Source organism: Ictalurus furcatus, chromosome 4 (genome assembly GCF_023375685.1).
Source record: "Ictalurus furcatus strain D&B chromosome 4, Billie_1.0, whole genome shotgun sequence".
In the NCBI taxonomy this organism is placed as follows: Eukaryota; Metazoa; Chordata; class Actinopteri; order Siluriformes; family Ictaluridae; genus Ictalurus; species Ictalurus furcatus.
Window position 1 is genome coordinate 3,123,931 of NC_071258.1, and position 27,172 is coordinate 3,151,102.

Sequence of the window (27,172 nt, forward strand, 5' to 3'; positions counted from 1 at the left end):
GTGACCCGAGACCCGCTGAGGTGCTAATAGCATGTTCTGAACACTCTCTTATTCTTTCTGCTCTGTTAATTTGGTGTAATGGCATGCTCTGATAGGGCCGTCTCCATTAAAGGAGGAAAGGCTACGGAGAAGAGGCTTTTAATAAAGTAGCATCTGGAGGCTCTCCTGAGACCTGCTGATTACTCAACTGAAATCAAACACACAGAGAACAAGCCGTACACTAAAGGACTAAAGGACTTTGAATGGGTTTTGAATGGTAAGAAAGATTCCGGTTTTCCTGTAACATGATGAGCTTTTTCAAGAGAGCAAGAACTAACTTGTTTCGTGGATTGTCTCACATCATCAAACGTAACTATAAATGGATAAAATGTACGTAATGTTTTTTAATAAATAAATAAAAAGTTAGCCTTGGCAAATTGCTGTGGTATAAGGAGAATAAAACATTTCAGGGCATGCAGTTAAGGTCTAGGGTGGAGAAAATCTCACATCACACAACGCACATCACATTTATTTATCTAACCTTCTAACACCTAATACCTCTTCTCACAGGTTGTTCTTACAGGTTTCCTTAGTGACGTCAACACACTGTAGCCTATAAATTCTGCGTCGTTAAAATGAGTCCATTAACCGGAATATTAATGTGAAATTTACATGTTGTGGTTTTTGCTTCTTGCTTTAATCAACCCTGAATTTAGGTCCGACATCAGTCTTTTTTCTTATTATTTGTGCAGGCAATACAAGCCAAGCACATTGCTAAGGAAATTTACATTTACATTTATCCAGAGCGAGTTACGTTGATCTCATTTAAACAACTGTGCAGTCGAGGGCCTTGCTCAAGGGCCCATCAGCGGCAGAGCCGGGATTTGAACTCACGACCTTCTGATCAGTATTGTGTTGAAATACTTCTAGCATGTGTTTGTTGTGTTGTGGAAACTTTGCAACCAAGACTTTATTATCTCTCTGACGTTAGCATGCGACTGAAACGTGTAGACCTGGGAACAGCTGCTGAGAAGATGACAGGTTGGGTCTGGGATGTGTATATGTGCAGTTGAGTGTGTGTTCACGTACACTTGGCTCTGCTGGATGAGTGGGGTCTGGAGGAGCTCTTGGAGGACGAGCGGTCTCGGCTGCGTCTCTGCCTGGAAGAAGACGAGCGTGCTTTCTTGGCCAGGCTGGAACTGTGGGGCAGCGCAGGCATCGCCGACGGGACACGCTGGTAATCAAACACCCTGAAGAACACAAACGCATGCTACAATTACCTCAACTTTTATCTAGAAACACACACACACACACACACAGCACAATTATAGTACATCTACACAGTAAAAATAACATGTATAGACAGCATGAAAGACCTCCATAATGCATTACAGGATTTCTTTTAGTATATTTAAATCAAATTTTTAAATGCTAATCATCCAGTGTTAGACTTTCTGAGGATTTCTAAGTCATAGTCATAATCTTTACTAGCTAGCTAACACCAGCAGGATTTCTGAGAGGATTTTAGCCCATATTTAGAAAGCTGTACAACATTCCATGTTAAAGCTAGTCTGCTGGTTAAAAGTCTGCATTGTTAGCCTCACACCTACCATGAGATAATCCGACAGGACTTCTCAGAATATTCATATTCATATATACATTTTCACAACTCTTACTGCCAACACTAGCCAGCTATCACTGACAGGATTTCTGAGAAGATATAAATGTTTATAATCTTCACTGTTATTGCTAGCTTTATGACTAAAACGAGCTAACCTTTCCAGTTAGCAAAGGTTAACCTCACAGGATTGCTAGCTAGATTCATAAATGTTACTTATTTGCTACGGCTAATGCTAGCCAACCTGACATGATTTCTGAGACAGTTTTATGTCATATTCATAATATATATATATATATATATATATATATATATATATATATATATATATATATATATATATTTTACTGCTAACGCTAGCCGACTAACCAGTAAGCTAACCCGATAAGATTTCTGAGAGGATTTTATGCCAGATTCATAAATGTTCAATATTTTTTCCTGCTATCGCCAGTCATGAACTAATAAGCCAACATGTCAGGATGTCTGAGAGAATTTTATGCCGTATTCATAAAGGTTCGTTGATTCTCCTGCTAACCCTAGCATAATAATAAGATACCTTAATATTAATAACCTAATAATAAGTGAGAGAGAGAGAGAGAGAGAGAGAGAGAGAGAGAGAGTTTTTATGACTTGTTCACTATTGCTAACAAGCTAGTTAATAAGCAAACCTAACAGGATTTCTGAAAGATGTTTATTCACTGCTAAAACAGGTTATATAAGTAACATGAGCCAATTTGATATCTTAAAGATTAAAAAAAATCTAATTAATAAAACTAGGCCAACTCTGAAATATTTCAATTACTTAAATAAAGGAATTCCCTTTCATTTTTTTTTTTTACATAATGATTCATTAATGCATTAATTTTGCTTCTGCATAAGGTTCCATGTGAGTGCACTATCACGGCGTTTCAGCATCCGTCTCAGAGTGTTTGCATTTCCATTTGTGTGTGTGTGTGTGTGTGTGTGTGTGTGTGTGTGTGTGTGTGTGTGTGTGTAGTTCACCAGCATGGAAGTGTTTGCATTACAAAACAGAAGAAAACAGCCAGTTGGAGAAGAGATTCCTGACACCTGGAGAATGTTCCAGAGGATGATACTAGAATTCCCCAAAACCACAGAAACTACAATGTTCTCTGGCAACAGTCCTCTATTGTACCCCAGTTTGAAAACTCTTCTCTTTCATCCACCAGCCCGCTCTCTGATCTTTTTTTTTCCTTCTCTCTCGAGGCACTCTTTCTTCCTTATGAACAGTGGTAAGAAGGTTTTATCTCCTACAAAATCAAATTGCTGCTGTCGAAGCCTATGAAAAGCTCAGTGGCGAAGACGATGACGGGAGATTTTAGGAGCTTGTGTTACTGATAGCAGCCATTATATCAGAGATAGAAAGAGGGTGTGAAAAAAAAAAGGAAAAAGTTTTTAGGTGAGAGTTTTTACTCTTGGGGTCTTTTCCAATTTAATCTGATCAAATATCAAGACAAAAAAAAAACGGCCTGCTTTTTTTGTATCATAACACATAGTAGATCAGTCTGTTGCGGCCAAATTTGATTGATTTTGCTGCGGCTTTTCTCAAAATTTGCGATGCAACTTGCAGAGTTTTTATTTTAATTTATTTTTTAATTTTTTTTTAGGAGGGGTATTTGTATAAAACTACTTGAATTGTCGAATTTGCAATTGCAGGAAATTGTTCTGCCCGCTCTTTCGCAGTGATGTTTGTCTGTAAATCAGACCTTTTAGATGTACTCATGTTTGATGCACGTGAATCGAAGAGGGCTTTGGCTGAATGCGCGTTGTGATGATGTCACGTGACGCGTCTCGGCCCAAATCTGCGGAGAATCTGTGGTAATTTTGAATAATCCTCCGAATATTGCCGAGTTTGCTTGATTTTGCGTTCATTTCTGCGATCGCAAAAATCACGAAATCCTGGGGGCCTAATAATAAATCTAAAAATTTTATATAATAATAATAATAATAATAATAAATCTAAAGTTAATAATAAACAGGTTGTTTAATGCCTTGTTAAATGTTTTCTACCACCGGAAAGTTTCTCTGTGGCAGGACCAGTTACGTTTTTTATCATATTATCTTAAATATGCCCTCAAGTCTTTTATTCCTTACATACAAAGGCCAATTACAACGTTTGTTTGTTTTGCTTATGCGTTACTGTATAATATAACATAAAATCCTCATTGCTATTTTGATTTGAAAGGGCGTCTACTTTGAAGATGCTAAAATACTCAATTATTTTGATTTATTTCTGATTTTTTCTTATCACAACATAATTCCCATAGTTCCATTTATGTTACTCCAGAGTTTTGCTGACTTTATTATTATTCAAAAATGTGTGTGTGTGTGTGTGGTGGTGGTGGGGGGGGGGGTTAAAATAAAAAACGAGTGTGTCTAATCTTTTGACCGGTACTGTGTATATGATTTTTTTTTTTTTTTTAATGTCTTTCTACAATTGCGTTGCAGGACATTTAAACACACTTGTCTCAGATTCCCCACCTGTACCTATCTTAATTACAGGCCCTCCGGGTGGTGAGGCACTTTACTGGCCATTACTTTTAATTACGTCTGTTAGAAAGCTGTTCGTCATCTTCAGGAGCGTGGATTAAAGCTGTGGTGACCAGGCCAGATTGTATCAGACTGTTGAGTGACAGCTGAAACAGTCTGCTGATTGCGAGTATATCAAGGAGACAGGATTAAGATGTGAGAAAGCCTTTAAGCTCATAATCCATGACTGAGCAGATAAAACAGAGTAAACAATTACACAATCCTTTGTTGCTTGGCAGCTCACTGAGACTTCATTTGCAAATGTAAGCGTGTTTATTTAGTTGTCCGGTGTCAACCTTCAGAGCCTTTACACTACTGTCGTTTATGGAATTAACCCTGTACGCTGAGGTTTCTGGCTTCAGTTTTTATCAAATGCAAAGTGTTGGATTAAAATGATGCGCCTCAGAGCAGTCTGAAGATCTGTTTGGACTGGATTAGTTGGGCAATGTAATTATTACTGATCTATCTCTGGGATTTTTATCCATCACGTCAGTATTTTTAATGCACTGAGCACTCCTGTGTTTTGAAAGATTAGACCGTTTATTTCGCGTTCTACAAAATAAGCAGTGGAAATAACTCCAGGTAAGAAATATCACGTCTGAATTGACGTGTTGATAAAGATTCCATTATGTCCTGTGTGTAAAAAAGGCTTTGAGCCTGGGGGGAGACGGGGGGGGGGCTGGACTGGGTGCTCTTCTCTATCATCTCCCGCCAATATTAACCAGCACCAAGTGCTGCCCAAGATGAAAAGAATGCAGAACAACATAATATACATGCATCTGAGGGTTTCAGAGTTCTAAGCACAGATAAACCCTACATATGTAAATCAGGGTCATGTGACCCCTTAAAGATCAAGCACAACAACAACGACTGGTTATAGCTGCATTAATGTGAGCGATGTCTTTGCTTTGCGGATGCTCCACCTCATTCACTGTAACTGTAAAAGGATAAGTTAATAGACCGGAACTGACTGCTGTATAATATATTCTAAAATACATTCAACATTTTTGTTTCTTTTTTTACGGTAAAGTCCTCATAATTTATAGATTTCGCTTTGCATTCTAATTAAGTTGAAACTGCAGCACAATTATATGATGATTGATGCAGCACAAGGCAGTGTAGCAGTGGTAAACGCTTTGGAAGGAGTCTCCAGTGTCGGCGTTTTGTAACAGTGAGTAAGTTTTCTGCCGTGCGGAAGCGTATAAGACAAGAGGAGTTTGCGGATCTTTTTGTCCGATTAACCGTAAGAGACGAGCAGGAAGTTGTTCTGTAGACGTCCCACAGCATTAAATGAACACGTTGTTCCTTGATAAATTAAAAAAGGGTGATCTGTGCTGTGGTATCAGAGAAATAAAGCACTGCAGGACATGCTGTTATAGGTAAATGGGGGGGGGGGGGGTGTTGTGTGACAGTAACTCTGCTTCATCACAGCACTTGTGTCTTTCTTTCAGTAAAGTATATCTACTTTTCTCTCATTTGTTCTTTCTTTCTTTAAATTCTATCTACTTTTTCTTTCTTTCTTTCTTTCAATAAAGTATATCTACTTTTCTCTCATTTGTTCTTTCTTTCTTTCTTTAAATTCTATCTACTTTTTTCTTTCTTTCAATTATATCTACTTTTCTCTTTCATTCTTTCTTTCTTTCTTTCAATAAAGTATATGTACTTTTCTCTTTCGTTCATTCTTTCTTTGTTTCTTTCTTTCAATAAAGTATATCTATTTTTCTTTTTCTTTCTTTCTTTCTTTCTTTCTTTCAATAAAGTATATCTACTTTTCTCTCATTTGTTCTTTCTTTCTTTCTTTCTTTAAATTATATCTACTTTTCTCTTTCTTTCTTTCTTTCTTTCTCTCTTTCAATAAAGTATATTTACTTTTCTCTTTATTTCTACCGTTATTTTTCTTTCTGTCTGTCTGTCTGTCATTAAATGAACGTGTTGTTCCTTAAAAAATAAAAAAAATCTGTGCTGTTTTATAAAAGGAATAAAACACTTCAGGACGTGCTGTTATAGGTAAACGGGGGGGGGGGGGGGGCGTGTCTGGGGGGGGGCAGTAACTGTGCTTCATCACAGCACTGCATCGTTGATTGTTTTCATTTCCAATTCTCAAGCAGTACAATTATTTTTTAAAAAAATGTTTTTGTTCCTGACACTCTCCACAAGGTTTTAGAGTTTGGAGATTTTGGCTCTTTTCTCAGTAAATGAAATCACGTCAGTGGTAATTACACATCAGGTTTCAGAAATGCAGGTGTGTTGTTTAAATCCGAGCTTTGGAGGGACTGTTGGTTTGGTTTGTGATTTCGGCGTAGGCGTGGTAAATTGCAGAGAGAGCCACTCCAACAGCGAGTCCTGGGTTTCCCTAAAATAAAAGCAAGTGTAAAGTGGAGAGAGAAGAATACGGTCACACTAGGACATGGAAACGTTCTGAAACGTATCTGCAGGCCTCCACAGCTGCGACACGGCGATATCTGTCCAACTGCATCCGACTGTGTGCTCTTTAAAGCTGAAAGTGCTTTAGCTGCTCTGTTTTATACAAAGAACCGCGAGCTTTGATGTGCAGCTGGAAAGAAAAGGGATTCCTCACTGAGACAATCACTGTGGGCTTCCTCATATACCAGAGTTCTGCAGTCCTACCATAACCACTGTCACTTATAAACACACACACGCACACACACACACACACACACACGAGAGAGAGAGAGAGAGAGAGAGAGAGACAGAGAGAGAGAGGCAGTCAGGCGCTTATCGCCAATCAGTGAGTCGCTGAATTAGCTCCTCACACCACACAGGCCTCCACTGTGACGGACTCGTTTTTCATGCTGTCAGCTTCCCCTCCTCCTCTTCCTCCTCCCTCACTCATCCTCCCTTCATCTCTCACTCTAACTCACCTCAACTCATTCCCTCACTCTTTATCACTTTGCTTCACCCTCTCCTTTCCTTCTTTCTTCCTTTATTTCTTTCTTTAAATTATATCTACTTTCCTCTTTCTTTCTTTCTTTCCTTCTTTAAATTCTATCTAATTTTCTCTTTCTTTCTTTCTTTCTTTCTTTAAATTATATCTACTTTTCTCTTTCTTTCTTTCTTTCCTTCTTTAAATTATATCTACTTTTTTCTTTCTTTCTTCTTTCTTTCTTTCTTTCTTTCCTTCTTTAAATTATATCTACTTTTCTCTTTCTTTCTTCTTTCTTTCTTTCTATCTTTCCTTCTTTAAATTATATCTACTTTTTTCTTTCTTTCTTCTTTCTTTCTTTCTTTCTTTCCTTCTTTAAATTATATCTGCTTTTCTCTTTCTTTCTTTCTTTCTTTAAATTATATCTACTTTTTTTCTTTCTTTCTTTCTTTCCTTCTTTAAATTATATCTACTTCCCTCTTTCTTTCTTTCTTTCCTTCTTTAAATTATATCTAATTTTCTCTTTCTTTCTTTCTTTCTTTAAATTGTATCTACTTTTCTCTTTCTTTCTATCTTTCCTTCTTTAAATTATATCTACTTTTTTCTTTCGTTCTTCTTTCTTTCTTTCTTTCCTTCTTTAAATTATATCTACTTTTCTCTTTCTTTCTTTCTTTCTTTAAATTATATCTACTTTTTTTCTTTCTTTCTTTCCTTCTTTAAATTATATCTACTTTTTTCTTTCTTTCTTTCTTTCTTTCTTTCTTTATTTCTTTAAATTATATCTACTTTTTCTTTCTTTCTTTCTTTCTTTCTGTCCTTCTTTAAATTATATCTACTTTTCTTTCTTTCTTTCTTTCTTTCCTTCTTTAAATTATATCTACTTTTTTCTTTCTTTCTTTCTTTCTTTCTTTAAATTATATCTACTTTTTTCTTTCTTTCTTTCTTTATTTATTTATTTCTTTATTTCTTTAAATTATATCTACTTTTCTCTTTCTTTCTTTCTTTCTTTCTTTCTTTCTTTCCTTCTGTCCTTCTTTAAATTATATCTACTTTTTTCTTTCTTTCTTTCTTTCTTTCTTTAAATTATATCTACTTTTTTCTTTCTTTCTTTCTTTATTTATTTATTTCTTTATTTCTTTAAATTATATCTACTTTTCTCTTTCTTTCTTTCTTTCTTTCTTTCTTTCTTTCCTTCTGTCCTTCTTTAAATTATATCTACTTTTTTCTTTCTTTCTTTCTTTCTTTCTTTCTGTCCTTCTTTAAATTATATCTACTTTTTTCTTTCTTTCTTTCTTTCTTTCTTTCTTTCTGTCCTTCTTTAAATTATATCTACTTTTTTCTTTCTTTCTTTCTTTCTTTCTTTCTGTCCTTCTTTAAATTATATCTACTTTTTTCTTTCTTTCTTTCTTTCTTTCTTTCTTTCTGTCCTTCTTTAAATTATATCTACTTTTCTTTCTTTCTTTCTTTCTTTCCTTCTTTAAATTATATCTACTTTTTTCTTTCTTTCTTTCTTTCTTTCTTTCTTTAAATTGTATCTTTCTTTTGTAATTGTATCTTTCTTTCTTTCTTTCAATTAAGTATATCTACTTTTCTCTTTCGTTCGTTGTTTCTTTCTTTCTTTCTTTCTTTCTTCCTTTCTTTAAATTATATGTACGTTTCTCTTTATTTCTACCTTTATTTTTCTTTCTTTCTGTCTGTCTGTCTTTCTTTCGGACGCACACACACACACACACACACACACACACACACACACACACACACACTATCTCCTTCTATCACAAAATGTTATCAGCTATGATCATGCTTCATTACATTACCATTACAAGAAAAATATGGTCTTATGACTACTGAAGGTCTCACACACACACACACACACACACACACACACACACACACACACACACACACACACACACGCTCGCACCATGTATCTGCATCATCATATAGTAGTTATAAATATCAGCACGTTATTTGTAGATAATAATAATAATCATACAGCAGTTTATCACAGTTAACTTTATATGCTTCCTTAAATAAATACAACTAGGTTCCATCTACAATTCTGTAATTGTTAGATATTACAGTAAGACATAACTTTATATTTTATATACTTTTTAGCAGTATTTTAGTGTGGAACCTTGCAAATATATTAGTAGCATCTCACAGTCCTGTCATTTTCCCCCCCAAACAAATCAGGCTTTCTGTCCGTGTGTTGTTGTTGCACGGGAAGTACAGTAATCCTCCGAAGCCTAATTCCAGCGGCAAAAACCTTGAATTGTGTAAACACGTTTATGTTTGACTTGCTTGCCCAATTTAGCCCCGTGCACACGCAAAGCAGCGCAAGTTATTCGGGATCGTAGTGCGTCAGAGCCTCAGTGTGGCAGAGATTCCTGTGAAATCACTCACGCACTACAGGCAATTTAACATATTTGTATTAAAAGCTACTCTTCCAGAGCTCTGTTCATATAAAAGCTTTCTGTAGCACTGATTTTTTTTAATATGTGTGTGTGTGTGTGTGTGTGTGTGTGTGTGTGTGTGTGTGTGTGTTTGTTCTGGGAAGCAGGTTTGCAGGTAATCGTGTTTGTTTGTGTGCAGGTCTGCATTTTGCCGCAAGTCAAATCTAAATGTGCTGACTTTCCGCTTTATGAATGACCCGCATCCCCTTCACACTGCACAAGGGAGGTAGTTATCTCCCACAGCAATTATGTGTACAAATGAATAAAAACAGAAATGCAAGCGCACACAGTGTGTGTGTGTGTGTGTGTGTGTGTGAGTGAGAGAGAGAGAGAGAGAGAGAGAGAGAGAGAGAATGCAAAACTTGACTTGAATTGCACTTTTACATAATTGCATAATTCGGCATTCTCATAGGTCCAGAAACACGCGGTGCAAACCGAAGTCATTTATCACACCGGGAATAACGTCAGCGTACACGGTTCAGGTCTGTGTACGCTCTCTCTCACACTGCTTTGTCAGCAGCCCTAACGCCTCTGCTCGTCTCTGTACAAGTATAGAGAGCAAAAGTTGATCAAATCTTGATTGTACATAAGCCTCTGAATGAAATTAGTAAAGATTAAAACTCTTACGGACGTCCTGCCGTAGGTAAATAAACAAAGACGGGGTTGAGTGATAAAGCGGAGATCCGATTTCCGCCGCAGAGTTGACTATTTTCTTGACAAGACCGTTTTTTAAAATGCATTAATGAATGACACATGAATCGTTTCTGATTCCATCCACCCTTTTTCTCACTTACTTTATAGCAGCTATAAACAGTCGTTCCTTCACTCGCCTCTCTTTATCTCTCCCTTGAAGTTAATAAGACAAACAAAATGCATCTTGAGATGTTAGAGAGAAACTGTAAAAGCATAAACTCAAACTTTCACACGGTGGAACTCGGATTTGACTAAATAAGGAGACATCCATCACGAGCTATGTTTCCATCCAAGTTGCGAATTTAACTTATTATAATATGGCGTATTAAGCAACGTTTCCACCCCGTGTGTCCTCTCCGCTGTTCTTACTTTTCTGAGCCAATTATCCAATCACGTGATTTGTTGAGGTAAAGTCACATGACCTTTTTTTTTTTTTTTAATGCGCATCGAAATGATCCGCCTCAATAGAACGCGTACGTTTTTTTCCTGCGCATTTTGGGGATTTTATTCGCATCTGGCGTTTCCATCCAGCGTTTTTTTCTGTTGCGATATCCCAAAATTCGCATAAAAATACATGAATGGAAACATGGCTAGTTTCTTTCACAAGTTTCAGGTGTTAACTGGCTTAGTGTGCGGTACAAAGTCCAAAAGAAGGTTGTTATTTCCTATAAAAAGATGGCAATCGAGACTTTTCAACTTAATTTACTTAGGTTCAATGAAAGTCAGAATACAAGGACGTAATAAGCTGGTATATAAAAATAAACGCGCGGAATTGCTCTGTAATGCAACAATAATGCTGCAGAATTTGACAATGCACATCTTCTTTATGTTATAGATGCCGCAGTGGACTGCAAAAAAAAAATAAATAAATAAATAAATAAATAAATAAAGGAATACAGTTTTTACTGCAGACTTTTAATATGAAGGAGCATATTCTACACGGCATTATCTTTTCATTAGGATTAAGCTCGTTGAGGATTTTAATGACATATCAGCCACGATAATGCCCTCCATGTCGTTTACTCATTTAATTCTGACACAAGAGTGTTTATAATTAAAATATTTATCTATGTGCTACTGAAATTAACTCGTCTTTAGTCCTGGGCCTTTTTTTTTTTCTGTCTCCGCCCCACGTTATGCCACTGGTCTGTTCTCTGATTGTATTCACCTGTTTCGAGTTAGCCCTTGATTAGTTTGCCTACCTTTTGCAACATGATGTTGTGAATCCTCATGAAATGTTTTCTACATTACCTTAATTAATGTGCATGTGTATTCGTTTACGTTGAGTTTACATAACGCTCTCTGCCTGTACTATGTTATACCTGTAATATAGAGCACATTGACTTGACGCTCTTGCATCCTGACACCCAGTACCGTACGTTACAGGCGTACAGAAGCAGACCTGAGGCCTGTAAGCACTCAGATACAAAAGCAGAGACAGAGAGACCTATGGGTAGACACGGCTTTCAGCTCTTTCCTCTCTGACACATGCCACTCAGGGTGAAAAAGTGTATCACAGGGCTGTTAGTACCTGTCATACAGTTCCTCCTGGTAGCAGTCGTAGTCCAGCTCGTACTCTGATCTGCAATGAGACAGAAAGAGGAAGAGTATGAGTGAAAAGCACAATGAAGCTGTCATTTAAGCTCACACACACACACACACACACACACACACACACACACACACACACACACACGACGGCCTTTACTCTGTCCATTCTTACACCCGACAGTGATGGCTCAGTGCTCGTGTGTGACCTTGTTGTCATGTGTCAAGAGTCAGAGGCTTGGGCCTTTAAGATTAACGCAGGTGGATAAGTGAGTTCTGACAAACACATTTCCTCTGGATTGACATGATTTTTTTCAGGACAAATCTTTCCATTCTACACCAAAGTGCCCAGTCTAGAACTGCTGGCACCTGTCATAAAAATTCACCCTAGCATTGGGAGATTGTGAGCGTGGTCAGGGGTCCAGGGGAGCAAAAACGGACCGTACTGTCTGGGTGAGAGGGATCGCATACTCTCTCTTCCCTGTTAATCACGGCAACACTAGAAAATTGTAAGCGTCTGTAAACTGCGAGCTTGAGGCCCTGTTTACACGAGTGCGTTTTGGGTTTCCTACGGTTACGCCTGTCGTCTTCACTACTCCGGACTTCTCTACTACACACTTTTGGAAAAACGCCGAAGACCCCGTTTTAGTTTGAAAACTCCGGGCTCGTGAGACGACACACGCTGTTCGTACCCTGAAGCCGGTCGAAAATAGCTGTTTGTTTTTGACGCTTCTCTGATAGTTGAAAATCCCCGTTAATTGTCTTCTGCTATGTGCTGATAAAATTAGCACCTGATTTATGCTATGAGTGAGTGCAGTGATGATAATGAGACCTGAGACTGTAATGACCTGTCAGTGTGTGTGTGTGTGTGTGTGTGTGTGCGTGTGTGTGAGAAAGAGAGAGAGAGACAGACAGAGAGAGAGAGAGAAATTGAAAAACAGTGGAGCAAGGCACGGTCACATTTCACTTTGACGTTTGCACACATTATCATTTTTATGATATTATTATTATTATTATTATTTAAATATAGCTACAGACAGTGTATAGCTCATATATCACAAGTACATGACAGTTCTGGGCCGTGTTTATTTTATCTGCATGAGGCAAGGAAGCGAGGTAAATGAGAATACCCAGTGAGAATGCCCAGTGCTTTAAGTGACACACACACACACACACACACACACAAACCACTCTGTTACTGGAAATTCTCCAAGCTTCTAATTCCTGTTGCTTTCAGTTAACAGATGTATCTGTAAACATGTCAGGCACTGCGAGCAGCTGCTGCAGCCCCCCTTCCAAACAATTGTGAGCACATACAATTAAACAGGTGCAGGCCTGAGAGACAACATTCAAAATAAAAACAAGGCCACAGACAATTCTTGATCAAAACAGTGCTTTATTACAACAAAGAGGCAAGGTTTCGATCCACTGCTGGATCTTCTCAGGTTGAATACAGTACTTCACTCACGCTCACACACACCCGGCCTGTCAAGCACCTAAACAAAGCGAGGACCCGAGAAGAAGTACTTATTGCCAGAACTGCACATGCCTACTGATCATAAAGGTTCATTAACCAAAAATCAAAAGATATGTGGAGAAAGGCGCTTTAGTGGAACTTGTGACTTTATTGAAACGACCTGTGAGCAGTTCACGGCTCCGACGTTGCCAGCTTTTCCTTGAGTAGAGGACCTCATCAGGTCAGGAGTTTTTCCACCTCCTTTAAAGGAAATAAAATTCTCATTTATTGCTGACAATTGCGTTAAAATTCTATAAGGAATAAAACACTCGGAGGTGTGCTGTTATAGGAAAAGAATCCACGACAGAATGGTGTGATTAGGCACCACACGAAACGCTACTGTTAGTCATATATCATCATAATCATTACCTGTAACAGCAGTGTTTTTATTCCTTTCATACAATGTCGATCTGCTAAATTTTTATTTATTAAAGAACGACACATCATACGTCAATCCGGCGTCTTCACCGGCCTCTCGTTTGTCTCTTATGAAGATAATACAACAATACACATGAGAAAATGTTCAGAAAAAAACACCCACTTTGAGATCTTTGAGATCACTTTGAGATCCATCCATCTTCTGTACCGCTTACTCCTTTTCAGGGTCACGGGGAAACCTGCAGCCTATCCCAGGGAGCATCGGGCACGAGGCGGGGTACACACCGGACAGGGTAGAGGTTACCATGTTTGCCTCATACCTTCAGGGTTGGAGGTTTGACTCCTGTCTCCACCTCGTGTGCGCGGAGTTTGCGTACTCTCCTTGCGGGTTTCCTCCGGGTTCTCCGGTTTCCTCTCCCGGTCCAAAGACATGCGCTGTAGGCTGATTGGCATTTTAATTGTCTGTAGTGTGTGAATGTGTGTGTGTGCGACCCAGAGTTCCCTGGGTTATGCTCCAGGCTTCCCCGTGTCCCTGTGCAGGATATGGAAAATGGAAAGATGGTCAAATCCGATTCACGTCCCATGAGAACCCAGGCTTTTCTAGAAAATGTCCCAGACTTATTAAGCGTAATGTCCATCTTCACTAGGTGTAAAAACGTTAACTAATCCTGTCGGTGAAGATGTAAAGCGATATTACCTAAGATTGTTAGCTGGTAGAGCTAACAGTCCCAGGCCTGTCGGGGAACAGAGGTTAAGCCTTTCGTGTGACGCTGATGGATAGAAGAGTTCCGTGACTGTCAAGAACAACAAACTGTTTTAGAGCTAATGAAGATGCTTTTGGAGATCAAAACATCGCAACTCTTTAAAGTGACAACATAGAGAGTACGCAACAATTTACCTCCCTTGGCTCCCGGCCATTGATCATCGGGATTCAAACTTACGACGTCCTGATGATAGCGCTACGATGGACTGTGTATCAGGTTCATGAAGCTGAGAGAATTCTTGGTCTATATATTACTGTTGATTTATAACTCTAAAGCAGAACATTTGAGCCTAAATAAATGTTCATTTTTCACACACACGTACACATACACACACTCTCTCTCTCTCTCTCTCTCTCTTTCTCTGTCCTGGCAGCAGGCTACAAATAATCACTAATAAGTGGCAGCGTTTATGCTCCATACAGGCTTTGCCAAATGTGGTTTACGATTGCGCCTAAGCTCGGGGTGATTAATGAGACGGCCCTCTGTTTTTCTGAATGCATCTGCAATCGGAGACAGCGCACATCTACATTTTCCAGTCAATTTTGGGCAGCTCTGAATCATCGCTCGTACTTCTGCTGACACTTTTATTATCCTGTTAGACTGAAAGCTCTGTCTCGCAGCCAATCACTGTCTGTCAGCGACTCAAAAAAAAAAAAAAAAAAAAACCCCTCCAGGTTGTAAATCAAGAGAAATAAACAACGACATGACAGATTTCGCAATAGCACAAAGACAATTACGGCAAAAATGGACAATTTATTTGTATTTCCAATAAGACTGTGACTGACAGAGACGGTTCAAGAGTTGATTCTGTTTGTGAGATGAGAAAGCAGAGAAGCTATCGCGACTTCCTGCATCCTTTCTAACGTTCCTAGATATTGCTATCGGTGTGACATCATGCAGGTCAATTTAGCCTCGTTTTCCCTTCAGAAGGTGTCATCCTGAGAGCAGTCCTTTAGAGAATCTTTAGAGAATCACTGCTTCGCAATTCTTTGAGTGAAAGCCTGTTATCAAAATAATGCACACATCTGTAGAAAAGCTGATCGCCCGTCTCGCTGGGTCAGAGCATCTCCAAAACTGCTAACGTCTTGGTGCCAGATACCTAAGCACAACTTCTGAGTTCTTTTGGAGTCCATTCCTCTACGGGTCAGAGTTTGTTTTTTTTTGGTCACACAAGGGGGACCTACAGAATATTAGGCAGGTGGTTTTAATGTTATGGTATTGCGGTATAATACTTAATATTACTATTATTGTCAAAAATATCATGACATTGCAAAAAGACCTTGAAAGAATACACTAGGGTTTATCAATCCAGTTTCTATTCAGTAAGAAACAAAAAACAAAAAGCTGTGCGCGCGCATGTGTGTGTGTGTGTGTGTGTGTGTGTGTGTGTGTGTGGTTGAGGATAGTGTGAAAGTGCTGCTATCTAACCATCACAGGGCCATTTCAACTGAGGGAGGACACCAGTGATTTTCTCCTGTTTTCTTGCTCTATAAGTGCTATTAGAAATGATAGGGTCTTCAGAGGCTGTAAATTGGAATAGTTCCACTCAAGAAAGAGGTGCCAGGAGCACTCAGCTTCACCTTCAGACACACACACACACACACACACAAACGCTAAAAGCTTATCAGAAACTCTCAGAGTTGGACGTGTGGTCGTGAGCTTTTTAGTATAGCTATGGCTTGTGTGTATGTGTGTGTGTTAATGTGTAAGGCATTACATGAAAGTCCACCCCAAGTACACAGCAGAGACAGAGAGATGTTCTCACCAGTGTTTTCCCGTGTCTCGAATTTGTCTCCAGTGGCCACTTGTGATTGGATTTTGCGACGAGACTTAAATAATGAAGCAAGTGGTCCTTCATTTAGTAAGCAACCTATCAGGAGTAGATAGTACCTCGCAATATTTACTCTTTTACACTTACACAGGCAATGTTTGAAATGAATTGCACCTGTAAGAGTTTAAATTTAACATTTAAATGCCATTCTGATATGAACATGACCAAGACTGAGGAGAAATGTTTATTTATTCAGTGTATGCCTTTAAGATTGTTATTGTTTTGTATAATGTATTATTATTATTATTATTATTATTATTATTATTATTATTATTATTAGTGGGCCAAGCACCAAGGTAGGCATCTAATTGTTATTCTATGCTTTCTTCTTCTTCTGGCAGCCCATAGAACCATCTGGTAAAAAGTTGTGAAATTTGGCATATTGATTGGGGAGGGTCTAAGAAATATTCGGACCAAATTTAGGCCAAGTGTTGCCAAAGCTCTAGAACCACCATCAGGTCAAATTTGAGCCTAATTAGGAAGAACTTTTATGTCATAACGTTTGAACTGTGTGTCCAAAATTTCAAAGCCTCTTTGGATTCCCTGGGTCAAGACGAGTTCAACACACCCTATGACGACATTTTCCACCTAATTACGGTAGATTAGATCTTGGATTTTGTTAAAAACTGTTGTTGTTTTTTTTTACGCTACTCCTCCTTCAAATTTTGTCCACTCATGAGCAAATTTGGCACACATCATGTCCAGAGTAAGCAACACAAACGTTATCAAGAGAATCTTGATACTGAAAAAGGTTTACCCATAATGGGCTAACAAATCTGACAGTGAGGCTGCCAAACAGGAAGTGAGGCGGTGTCTCAGCATCGACACCAGATCATTTCTGGCTCCTCACATGACTGAAAATTTTGCTCTTGTTCATTATCTAGCTATGAGGAAATCCTTTAACCACTGTAAGACTGGATGCTAATGTAAAAACTGGTACTATTATGGGCTTTTTAAAATCAGGATTCTTAATTTACATGTTAGTGGTTTTTGTTTTTCAAAAGATTTTTTTAAAATAGAAAAAATAACAAACAGTTAAAGAAATTAACTAACTTATGAGTAGAGATGGCAAAATACCACTTCTTTTCCAATACTGATACTGAAACCTTGAGAACAGTCCATGTAGAAGTAGTAGTTAAAGTAGTAGTAGTAGGAGGAGGAGTAGTAGAAGTAGTAGTAGCAGTAGTAGTAGTAGAAGTAGAAGTAGTAGTAGAAGTAGTAGTAGTAGAAGTAGTACACAGTAAAATCCCTAGTGTTAAATGAACACCCAGAGTGTTTATATGAGTCCAATGGACTCATATAAACACTGAAGGATGTTAATTCAACACTGTGGGTGTTAAATCAACACTGGTGAGTTTGCTGTGTAATAGTAGTAAAAGTAGTAATATTAGTAGTAGTAGTAGTAGTAGTAGTAGTAGTAGTAGAAGAAGTAGTAGAAGTAGTAATAGTAGTAGTAGTAGAAGTAGTAGTAGTAGTAGTAGTAGAAGTAGTAATAGTAGTAGTAGTAGTAGAAGTAGTAATAGAAGTAGTAGTAGTAGTAGTAGTAGTAGAAGTAGTAGTAGAAGAAGTAGTAGAAGTAGTAGAAGTAGTAGTAGTAGTAGTAGAAGAAGTAGTAGTAGTAGAAGTAGTAGAAGTAGTAATAGAAGTAGTAGTAGTAGTAGTAGTAGTATTTTTAGTAGTGGTACTAGTAGAAGTAGTAGTAGTAGCAGAAGTAGTGGATGTGGTAATAGTAGTAGTAGTAATAGTAGAAGTAGTAATAGTAGAAGTAGTAGTAGTAGAAGTAGTAATAGAAGTAGTAGTAGAAGTAGTAATAGAAGTAGTAGTAGTAGTAGTAGTAGTAGTAGTAGTTTTAGTAGTGGTACTAGTAGAAGTAGTAGTAGTAGCAGAAGTAGTGGACATGGTAATAGTAGTAGTAGTAGAAGTAGTAATAGAAGTAGTAGTAGTAGTAGTAGTAGTTTTAGTAGTAGAAGTAGTAATAGAAGTAGTAGTAGTAGTAGTAGTAAAAGTAGTAATAGTAGAAGTAGTAGTAGTAGTAGAAGTAGTAATAGTAGTAGTAGAAGTAGTAATAGAAGTAGTAGTAGTAGTAGTAGTAGAAGTAGTAGTAGAAGAAGTAGTAGAAGTAGTAGAAGTAGTAGTAGTAGTAGTAGTAGTAGAAGAAGTAGTAGTAGTAGAAGTAGTAATAGTAGTAGTAGTAGAAGTAGTAATAGAAGTAGTAGTAGTAGTAGTAGTAGTATTTTTAGTAGTGGTACTAGTAGAAGTAGTAGTAGTAGCAGAAGTAGTGGATGTGGTAATAGTAGTAGTAGTAATAGTAGAAGTAGTAATAGTAGAAGTAGTAGTAGTAGAAGTAGTAATAGAAGTAGTAGTAGTAGTAGTAGTAGTAGTAGTAGTTTTAGTAGTGGTACTAGTAGAAGTAGTAGTAGTAGCAGAAGTAGTGGACGTGGTAATAGTAGTAGTAGTAGAAGTAGTAATAGAAGTAGTAGTAGTAGTAGTAGTTTTAGTAGTAGAAGTAGTAATAGAAGTAGCAGTAGTAGAAGTAGTGGAAGTGGTAATAGTAGTAGTTGTAGTAGTAGTAATAGAAGTAGTAATAGAAGTAGTAGTAGTAGCTTTAGAAGTAGTAATAGTAGTAGTAGTAGAAATAGTAGTAGTAGAAGTAAGAGAAGTCCCTTTTTTCACATTTTGAGTGACTATGCTCATGAAAAAGTGAAAGCATCTTATCTTATAAGAATCTTGGATGCTTATATCTTATAATCTTAAATCTTTTAATCTTATATCTTATATGTTTCTACCTAAAATTAAATCTTCCAATTAGCAAACGTATCTGCCAATAAACTGGCTTGAAATGAGTAAAATGATCAATATGCTTAATAATATAAAAAAATAAATAAAAATAAAATAAGAAACTTAATGAAAACTATTAGACCAATTTTGCTGATATAAAAATTATTTTCACTTGCTAACATGCTGCTTTTTGCAGAGAGACAGGAAAATCACTCGAGGGCTGTGCAATAATAGACGTGTCTATAAGAACGCTAGTGAAGATGCAGGTGATGAGTTGATGATCTGAAGACACACAGAGTAAATAAATACCTCAAAACCTGAGTTACTGCAACTGAGCATTGTACATTTGTGCATTTATCTGTCTAACAGACATACTGTAATCCCCTTACAGTCTACCCACAAACACACACACACACACACACACACCCACAATACAGAGCCACATGCCTACATAATGGGACCAAAATGATTTATAATCAGCTGTATCTAATGGATTGCCCTGCTGCAAGGCAAATTATAAAAAGAAATTAATTAGCCTTTAGCAACCCTGCTGTCGCTTTCTGTCTCACACACGTCTCATCATGGGGGGTCGGAAAGACTGGTGGTGGGGTGTATGGAGGCGTGAGAGAGATGAGATAGGTGAAGGATTGTGGATCTTTCAGTCTCTGACACGATGCTAGAAATAATTAAGGTGTAAATGGGCTGCTCTGGTCATGCCACTGTTAGTATGTGACTGACATATTAGTCAGCTGTTATAGCAGAGTAATATACAGTAATAAAAAAAAAACCTCAGAAATCCTTTCGTAAATGCTAATTAAATCTATCTTTACAGAACACTTCGCCATATTAATGATTATATATATATACACACACCGGTCAAATGTTTGTGGACACTCGACTGAAATGTTTCTCATGATGTTAAAAAGCGTTTGATCTGAAGGTGTGTGATTAAACGTGTGAAATCGGTGTCGTAGACAAAAATATAATCGTGCCGACGTATTCGTTTCCTTCATTAGAAAACTGACATTTTATTTACAAAAATATATGTTTTTAGACGGACAACTCGGTGTGAAATATTTCCGAAAAGCAGCGGATAAGAGTCCGGCGTCGGTGTGAACTCCTTTAATACTGTGTAAAAAGCATCTCGGGGAAATTTCTCAAGAAATTGGTCGAGAAAACGCGGACAATACATTTCTGGAAATTCTAGGCAGAAAGGGGCGTCGACTTTGAAGATTTTAAAATACTAAATTACTTTGATTTATTCTGGATTTTTTTTTTATCACAACATAATTCCCATAGTTCCATTTGTGTTACTCCAGAAATGTCGATAGAAATGAACACACACACACACACACACACACACACACACACACACTTATTCATTCCATCTGCTTTCAGAAAGCTTCAACTTTCAACTATCCCCCTTCTGTTTTCTCTCCGCCTTTTGTCTCTTTCTTTCATTCCTTGCAGTCTGTCATTTCTCCCGCCCCTCGTTCCTGCTCCTCTCTCACCATCTCCTACTCTTTGATTTTCACTGTGATGGTTGATGGTCCATTTCTCAGTGTGTGTGTATGGCTGTACTGAGGAGCTGTTAGTACAGCCATTACAGTAACAATGTTCTTCAACTGCACAGTCTAACAAGAACCGAGCAAACTTTTAGTTTTGCTTTCAAACTAAAACTAGAAAACCTAGAATAGTTGTGACGGTAATGAGAGAAATAATGAAACTCTTGGATCAACATTCTTCCTTGGTCAGCCAAATAACTAATGAAAAGCAGGTAATAGGTTTTAAATGGCCACTATTAACAAGAATAGCCTCACAACTCCAAGGTCGGGGTTCGATTCCCACCGTGGCCCTGTGTGGGCGGAGTTTGCATGTTCTCCCCGTGCTGCGGGGGTTTCCTCCGGGTACTCCGGTTTCCTCCCCCAGTCCAAAGACATGCATGGTAGGCTGATTCGCACGTCTGAAGTGTCCGTAGTGTATGAGTGGATGTGTGAATGTGTATGTGTTTGTGCCCTGCGATGGATCGGCACCCGTCCAGGGTGTACCCCGCCTTGTGCCCGATGCTCCCTGGGATAGGCTCCAGGTTCCCCGTGACCCTGAAAAGGATAAGCGGTATATACGTAAGGAATAATCGACCCCGGTCCGTTGATTTTTTCGAAAAATAATGCACACATGCGCTGGTATTTCGTGTTGTAACTACACCTCGGGTGTGCGTTATTTTTCGAATAATTCAATAATCCAGTCGATAATTATTCCTTACATATTTGTGGAAAATCGGTATTGCTTGTCATTTTGTTTGGCTTTTAGATCTGTGGTGCACAGTAGGTAACGTTTCCGTCGTTTCAGTTAACTTGGCGAAGTGATATGGAACTGTAATGCGGTCAAGGCCGGACTGGAACTACTTCAGCTGTGCCTTAAAGGAAATGAAAAACAATTGCACACCTTAGAACTTCTGTCAACCAATCAGAATGAAGTATTAAACAGCACTGTGGTATAAGTTACACATAATTATTTGTAACTATATTCACCATTTTTTGACTGTTGTGTGAAAAAATCCTAGGATATCAGCAGTTTCTGAAATAGTCAAACCAGCCCATCCATGCCACGCTCAGAGTCACCGGGATCACGTTTCGGTCTCCATCCAGATGTTCGATTTGAACATGAGTTTATGCAGCTGACACATGATTGGCTGATTAGATAATCGCATGAATGTGCAGGTGTTCCTAATGAGTAGACGGTGAATATATACAGTATAAACGCCTCGACTAATGTAAAGCACACACACACACACACACACACACACATACACGGTTCTCGTTCACTCAGAGCGTTTGTTTTCTGTACAGCACTCTTTCTAGGAGTGTTTTCAGGGATACACTGATTTATCCTCAGATAATGTTCACACTCTGTCATACACACAGTAATAAATCAGCATGCTACAGTGTGCCTAATAGCCTGGAAACTTGATTTCCTGCCACTTCAGCTGTTCTCCAATCCAACTTGGTGAGATTAGTGTGTGTACACATGTACACACACACACACACACACACACACACACACACAAACACACACACACACAGGGGACTGACCTTGCATTCGCAAAACAGCCGAGATATTTGGCACATAAACTTTGTCAAGACAGTTCACAATACAAATACTGCCACAGCCAATTTCTGTTTCACTCCATTTTCCGTGTCTGTGTGTGTGTGTGTGTGTGTGTGAGAGAGAGAGAGATAGATAGAAAGAAACCAGGAACCAATGAAGTGTGTGTGCTCACTTTGCCCTGCTGCTTACTCTACTCTACACTTTTTCCTCTCAGATGTAACTGAGCATTTCCTGCTTGGCGTGCAGGAAATTTTTTGCTTATTGCTCCCTTAACATGGTCACACTCGCCCTCAGCATCAATCCACCTGTCTCAGTGCCGGCCTGCGTGCGGAGCCGAGCCGAGCCGAGCCGACGCGGGAGGTCAAACTCGGATTTTACAATGCTATCAGTGAAAAGTGCTGAGTTTCTGAACAGCTAAATATCTGCCTTAGGCTAAGCTGCAATCATGCCATGCCGCTCCCTGAGGATTTAACACTCACTTAATGGCTGAAAGAATCACTGCAGTTTGTAGGCCACCTCGCATAGTGCTAGAAAAAAAAAAATCTATGATTACATGGACTATTGATGATTTTTGAAAATAGAATTTGTACCTTACTTTTTCCATCCATCCATCCATCCATCTTCTATACCGCTTATCCTTCCTTCAGGGTCACGGGGAAAAATGGAGCCTATCCCTGGGAGCATCGGGCACAAGGCGTGGTACACCCTGGACGGGGTGCCAACCCATCGCAGGGTACAAGTGCACACACAATTTAGGGTTTAGTAATTCTTACACCCAAATGTTACACAGTTTGACGCCATTTTTTTTTTTTTTCCACAAAAATCTTCATGGATGCTTGGACTTCAGTTGAATTCCAATTAATGGATGAAATCATAATTGAATTCGCCCCAGCTGAGATGAGCCCAAGTCCAAATATATCTTTACGTTGCAAGCGTGTAAACTGGAGATTTTTAACTTTACTAGCAGGAGATGAAGCGACATCACGAAAAGCACTGTAACTGAGATTTTTACAAATAATTCTATGCAAATTATGCATGATGCTGGAATGATTCCTCTGACCGAATCCTACAGTGCGTGCGGTCCTCTGATCTTTCTTCCTTTCCCCATTCAAATCTTTATTTCCAACCTGCAATTAGTTCCCATTAAACAAACTACAAGAGACTCGAGTTGGGGGTGTAAATGAACGATTAATTCGATCTTAAATCTTGTCCATGTGTATGTAATTGTTGGTTATAGCCAGTATTTAATCCTCGGTCATTCAAAATGCACTTTGTGGCTTTAGTTTGGGAAACGCCCATATCTGGGCGTGACAGTCGGGTGTCCACAATCTTTTGGTCTTATAGCGTATATTATTCCATAGCACATGACTATATGATCATTAGTTATTTTAAGGCTGTCCAATTTGCCACGAACGGGATTTGAACCCATGACCTTTCAACTATAAGGCAAATACTTCTATGCTACAGATACAGTGGATAGAGATTAGACCGAAAAGTTCTGAGTGTAAGAGTGTACCGAAATATTCCCTCTCGGGTTTTATTTTGTTTCTCAATTTCGAATTAGTGAGATACAGATCAAGGAAATGGAAAGGACTGTCACAGTGCCAGTGTGAGGGTGTGAATGGCGTGAGTGTGAGAGTGTGAGAGTGAGAATATTGGATGGATGTGTTTGAGGCTCGGGCAGCGATCCAGACTGGAGCTGCTCTATCCAGACACACAGACACTAATAGACTCGGGCTGGATTATTAGGGCGGGCAAAACCATTTCTCACTGATTGATCTCTTCATTATAGATGGCGGCTAAAGTGCACACAGCTGCCCATCGGGATGCCGAGGCTGCTGGGGGGGGGACGTGGACGGGGGGGCGACTCTGGTCTTCTCTGGAGCTCCAGAGAGATTAGGCATGTGTCTAATATGACATTTTCATCACTTTAACTGGAGAACCTTTTGTCCTGATTTACAAATATTTGTAAAAATGATTGCAAATTTTCCTGCAGGCTAGACGTTTCTTTATGCAACATCTGAACCACAAAAGAAACCTCCTGTTTTGTTTTTTAATCCTCTTACATACTGATACACGCCTAAATACATTTGATCTGTTACGTATTAAAATAGCTGTGAGCCACCTTAGCGATTCTTGCTAACTTTAAGCTGCGCTGCTTATAATTAACGGGGTTATGCCGGCAGAAAGCTGAGTTTTCAACACAAGCATTAAACGAATTGCATACTTGCTTTTGAAAAACAAAAACAAAAAGGTCTTCATCAAAAGTGCTGAGTCATTCGCAAAGGGCACATCAGTAATTAGCGATAGCATACTACAGACTCGATGTGTGCTTACTAATCCTACTTTATACTGAGGGACAAACCCCTGCTCTAATGTTCTAGTGCCTGCCAGGCTGGATTACGACCAGCTGCATAATTGACTGTTCACACACATGTACTAATATACTGCAGGTGTGAGCAGACAACGTATACACACACACACAAACAAACAAACTGATGCTTTAACTCTCTTTCACACTCACACACACACACACACACACCACTTTCTCTCGCACACATTTGTTTCTTTCATGCCTCATGCCAATAGGCTGATGTACATCTATCTGTACAGAGGCTCTTATCACAGTGTTTCTGATTGAGATCGTACATCTACACTGTACTGCCCTTCCTCTGATATCGGCCTCTCAGATCTCTCTTTCCGCTATCGCTTCAGTGCCATACATCAAACAGCGCAGAGACACTATGCTAATGACCTCAGTGACCGAGAACCTTCCGGCAAAATAGTGAATCACATAATTGAAAAGGAAGGAGAACGGGGAAGAGATCAGGAAATGAAACAGAGGCACAAATCCAATTCAGCAAAAATCACTGTCGATCTGCAGACACATGGACAATTTTTCCAAGCTGAAATTATTACAACATTAGCATACCGCATTAATGACATTATTTTGACGGTGTTTGATCATTTTAAACCACGCCTGAGCTTCTAAAATGGTGGACACGACAAAAGTTTGGTAACCTGCTCTCATGAGAAATGTACTAATTCAAATAAAGAAGTATTAAATTGCCGTAACGGCTAGATTCTTAATCGATTTCATACAAATAAAGTTAAAAGCAAACGAGCGCTAGTACTGCCCCAACACAAACTTACCCTAACAAGAATCACCTCAGGGTTAGGACAGTAAAACTGGTGAAAATCAAGTGTAGAATGCCAAGCAAAGCAGAGGAATGTTAAAAAAACAAAAACAAAACAAAGTTAGCATGTTTAGCAGAGTTAGTACACGTGGCTACAGCTAATGACTCAAGCTAAAGGCTAACAACGCATTCGAACATGGTTGTGTATTCGCCATGTTTACAAAAAGAGTTCTGACTCCTTTGGTGTTCATTACATCAAAAGATGGACGTTTCTCAGAGCTCAGAGTCACAGAGTGACGCAGTGTTACAACGACACGTCTCAAAATGGCGGAAACGACCCAAGTCTGCTTAGCTATCAAATGCTAAGTGCCACTGCATTGTAATTAAAGTCGAGTCTTTAGGGAGTTTACCATCATGTGAGGAAAATGTTTATACTCTCGGTGGTTTTGTCTTATTTCCAATGTTATTTTGGTTGTAAATGAACGACAGCAATGGGTAACCTTTGCTGAAAAAGCCTCCCTGTTTCAAAAGCAAGACTTTTAATGCACCACAAGAACTAAATTCTTACAGGAACTAAATACAGTAGAGGGAACAATGAGAGAAATCATGATTATTTATTTGAATTGTTTGACATGCTTAATATTCATGTTAAGGAAAATTCTTTTTAAGTAATGTTTGTCTAAAAAAAATATTTAAAACAACGACTAAAAGGAGGAAATACAATAACGCACAATACCTACAGTATTTACTGTATGTGGACACATAATACAGTATGTCAGTATCAGCTGTTATGTGTATCTCAGAAAGTTGGTCTCAGTTTAAAATGATGTATTGTATTGTGATAAATGATGTATGCAGATGTTTGAACTTTAAAGATAGTGCTGTAGGAGTTTTTTTTTTTCTTCCGTGACACGGCACAGCGAACCCTACAAGAGCAATGTCTTGTTCGGAGACTTAATGCGCGATGTGTGTGTGCGTGTGAGCGTGAGCCTGTAGATAATATGCCATGATGAATTTAAATCACTTCATTATGGTGCAGGTCAGAGCACCGTATCAGCAAGAGAAGAGAGTTGGAGCTTTATAGGCACTAAAAGGCTTTTGCGAAGACAAAGGAGTCCATCGATATACGACGGCCAGCTCGGGCTCCGTGGTCATCGCTGCCCGTTTGCTTGTGTCCTATTGATCTGTGTCGTTACACAAAGGGGAGCGCCTCATTGATTAATGTCCTCGACTACGCTAAAGCCATTACACGCTCAACCACTCTAAGTACCCACGTACACACGTCGCCTAATTATCGCCCACACCACTCATGCACACGCACAAAAGAACGCAGGTTGTGCTCTGATCCATGAAGGAACAGAAAACCGGCACGTTGAGCATCAAGCGTCCATGTTCCACGACAAATAGAAAGGGATAAAACCTCAGCTTGACTGTACACAAACTCTGCCGAAAGGAATTTCACTGTTACTCAAAGAACTACAGGATATTAGCGAAATCTGTCCGAAAACTCAATTTTCTACTGCGTCGAATTCTCCAATCTGATTGGTCGGAAGGTGTTGATTCCTTTCCGATAACAGCAGCTCTGACAGTAGTTCCTCCTGCAAGACAAATGGGAGTTATAATAACGTGTCGTCTATAATAATACACGTATAGAGTGAAACTATCTTGAATATCTTGAGTTTCTATAATATTACTTCTGATGAGATTATACCGATCAGCCATTACATTACACTTCACCACTGACAGGTGACGTGAATAACGCCGATTATCTCGTTACAGTGGCACCTGTCATTGAGTGGGATATACAGTATTAGACAGCAAGCGAACTGTCAGTTCTTGAAGTTGATGTGTGGGAGCAAGAAAAATAGGCAAGCGTAAGGATGTGAGCGACTTTGACGAGGGCCAAATCGTGACGTCTAGACGACTGGGCACAAG

The 27,172-nt window shown here is 38.8% G+C and overlaps 1 protein-coding gene across 2 annotated transcripts in view; it reads right to left on the bottom strand.

Moving 5' to 3' along the window:
- The window catches only part of LOC128606430 (RNA-binding Raly-like protein), a 102,811-nt gene that overhangs the window by 14,591 nt on the left and 61,048 nt on the right, over window positions 1–27,172 (bottom strand). For both annotated transcript variants that reach the window (XM_053622550.1, XM_053622551.1), the window contains exons 3-4: window positions 11,709–11,759; window positions 1,069–1,229 (exon numbers count right to left, since the gene is read on the bottom strand). In XM_053622550.1, coding sequence (XP_053478525.1) covers window positions 1,069–1,229; window positions 11,709–11,759 — 212 coding nt within the window. The remainder of the gene's footprint in view (window positions 1–1,068; window positions 1,230–11,708; window positions 11,760–27,172) is intronic.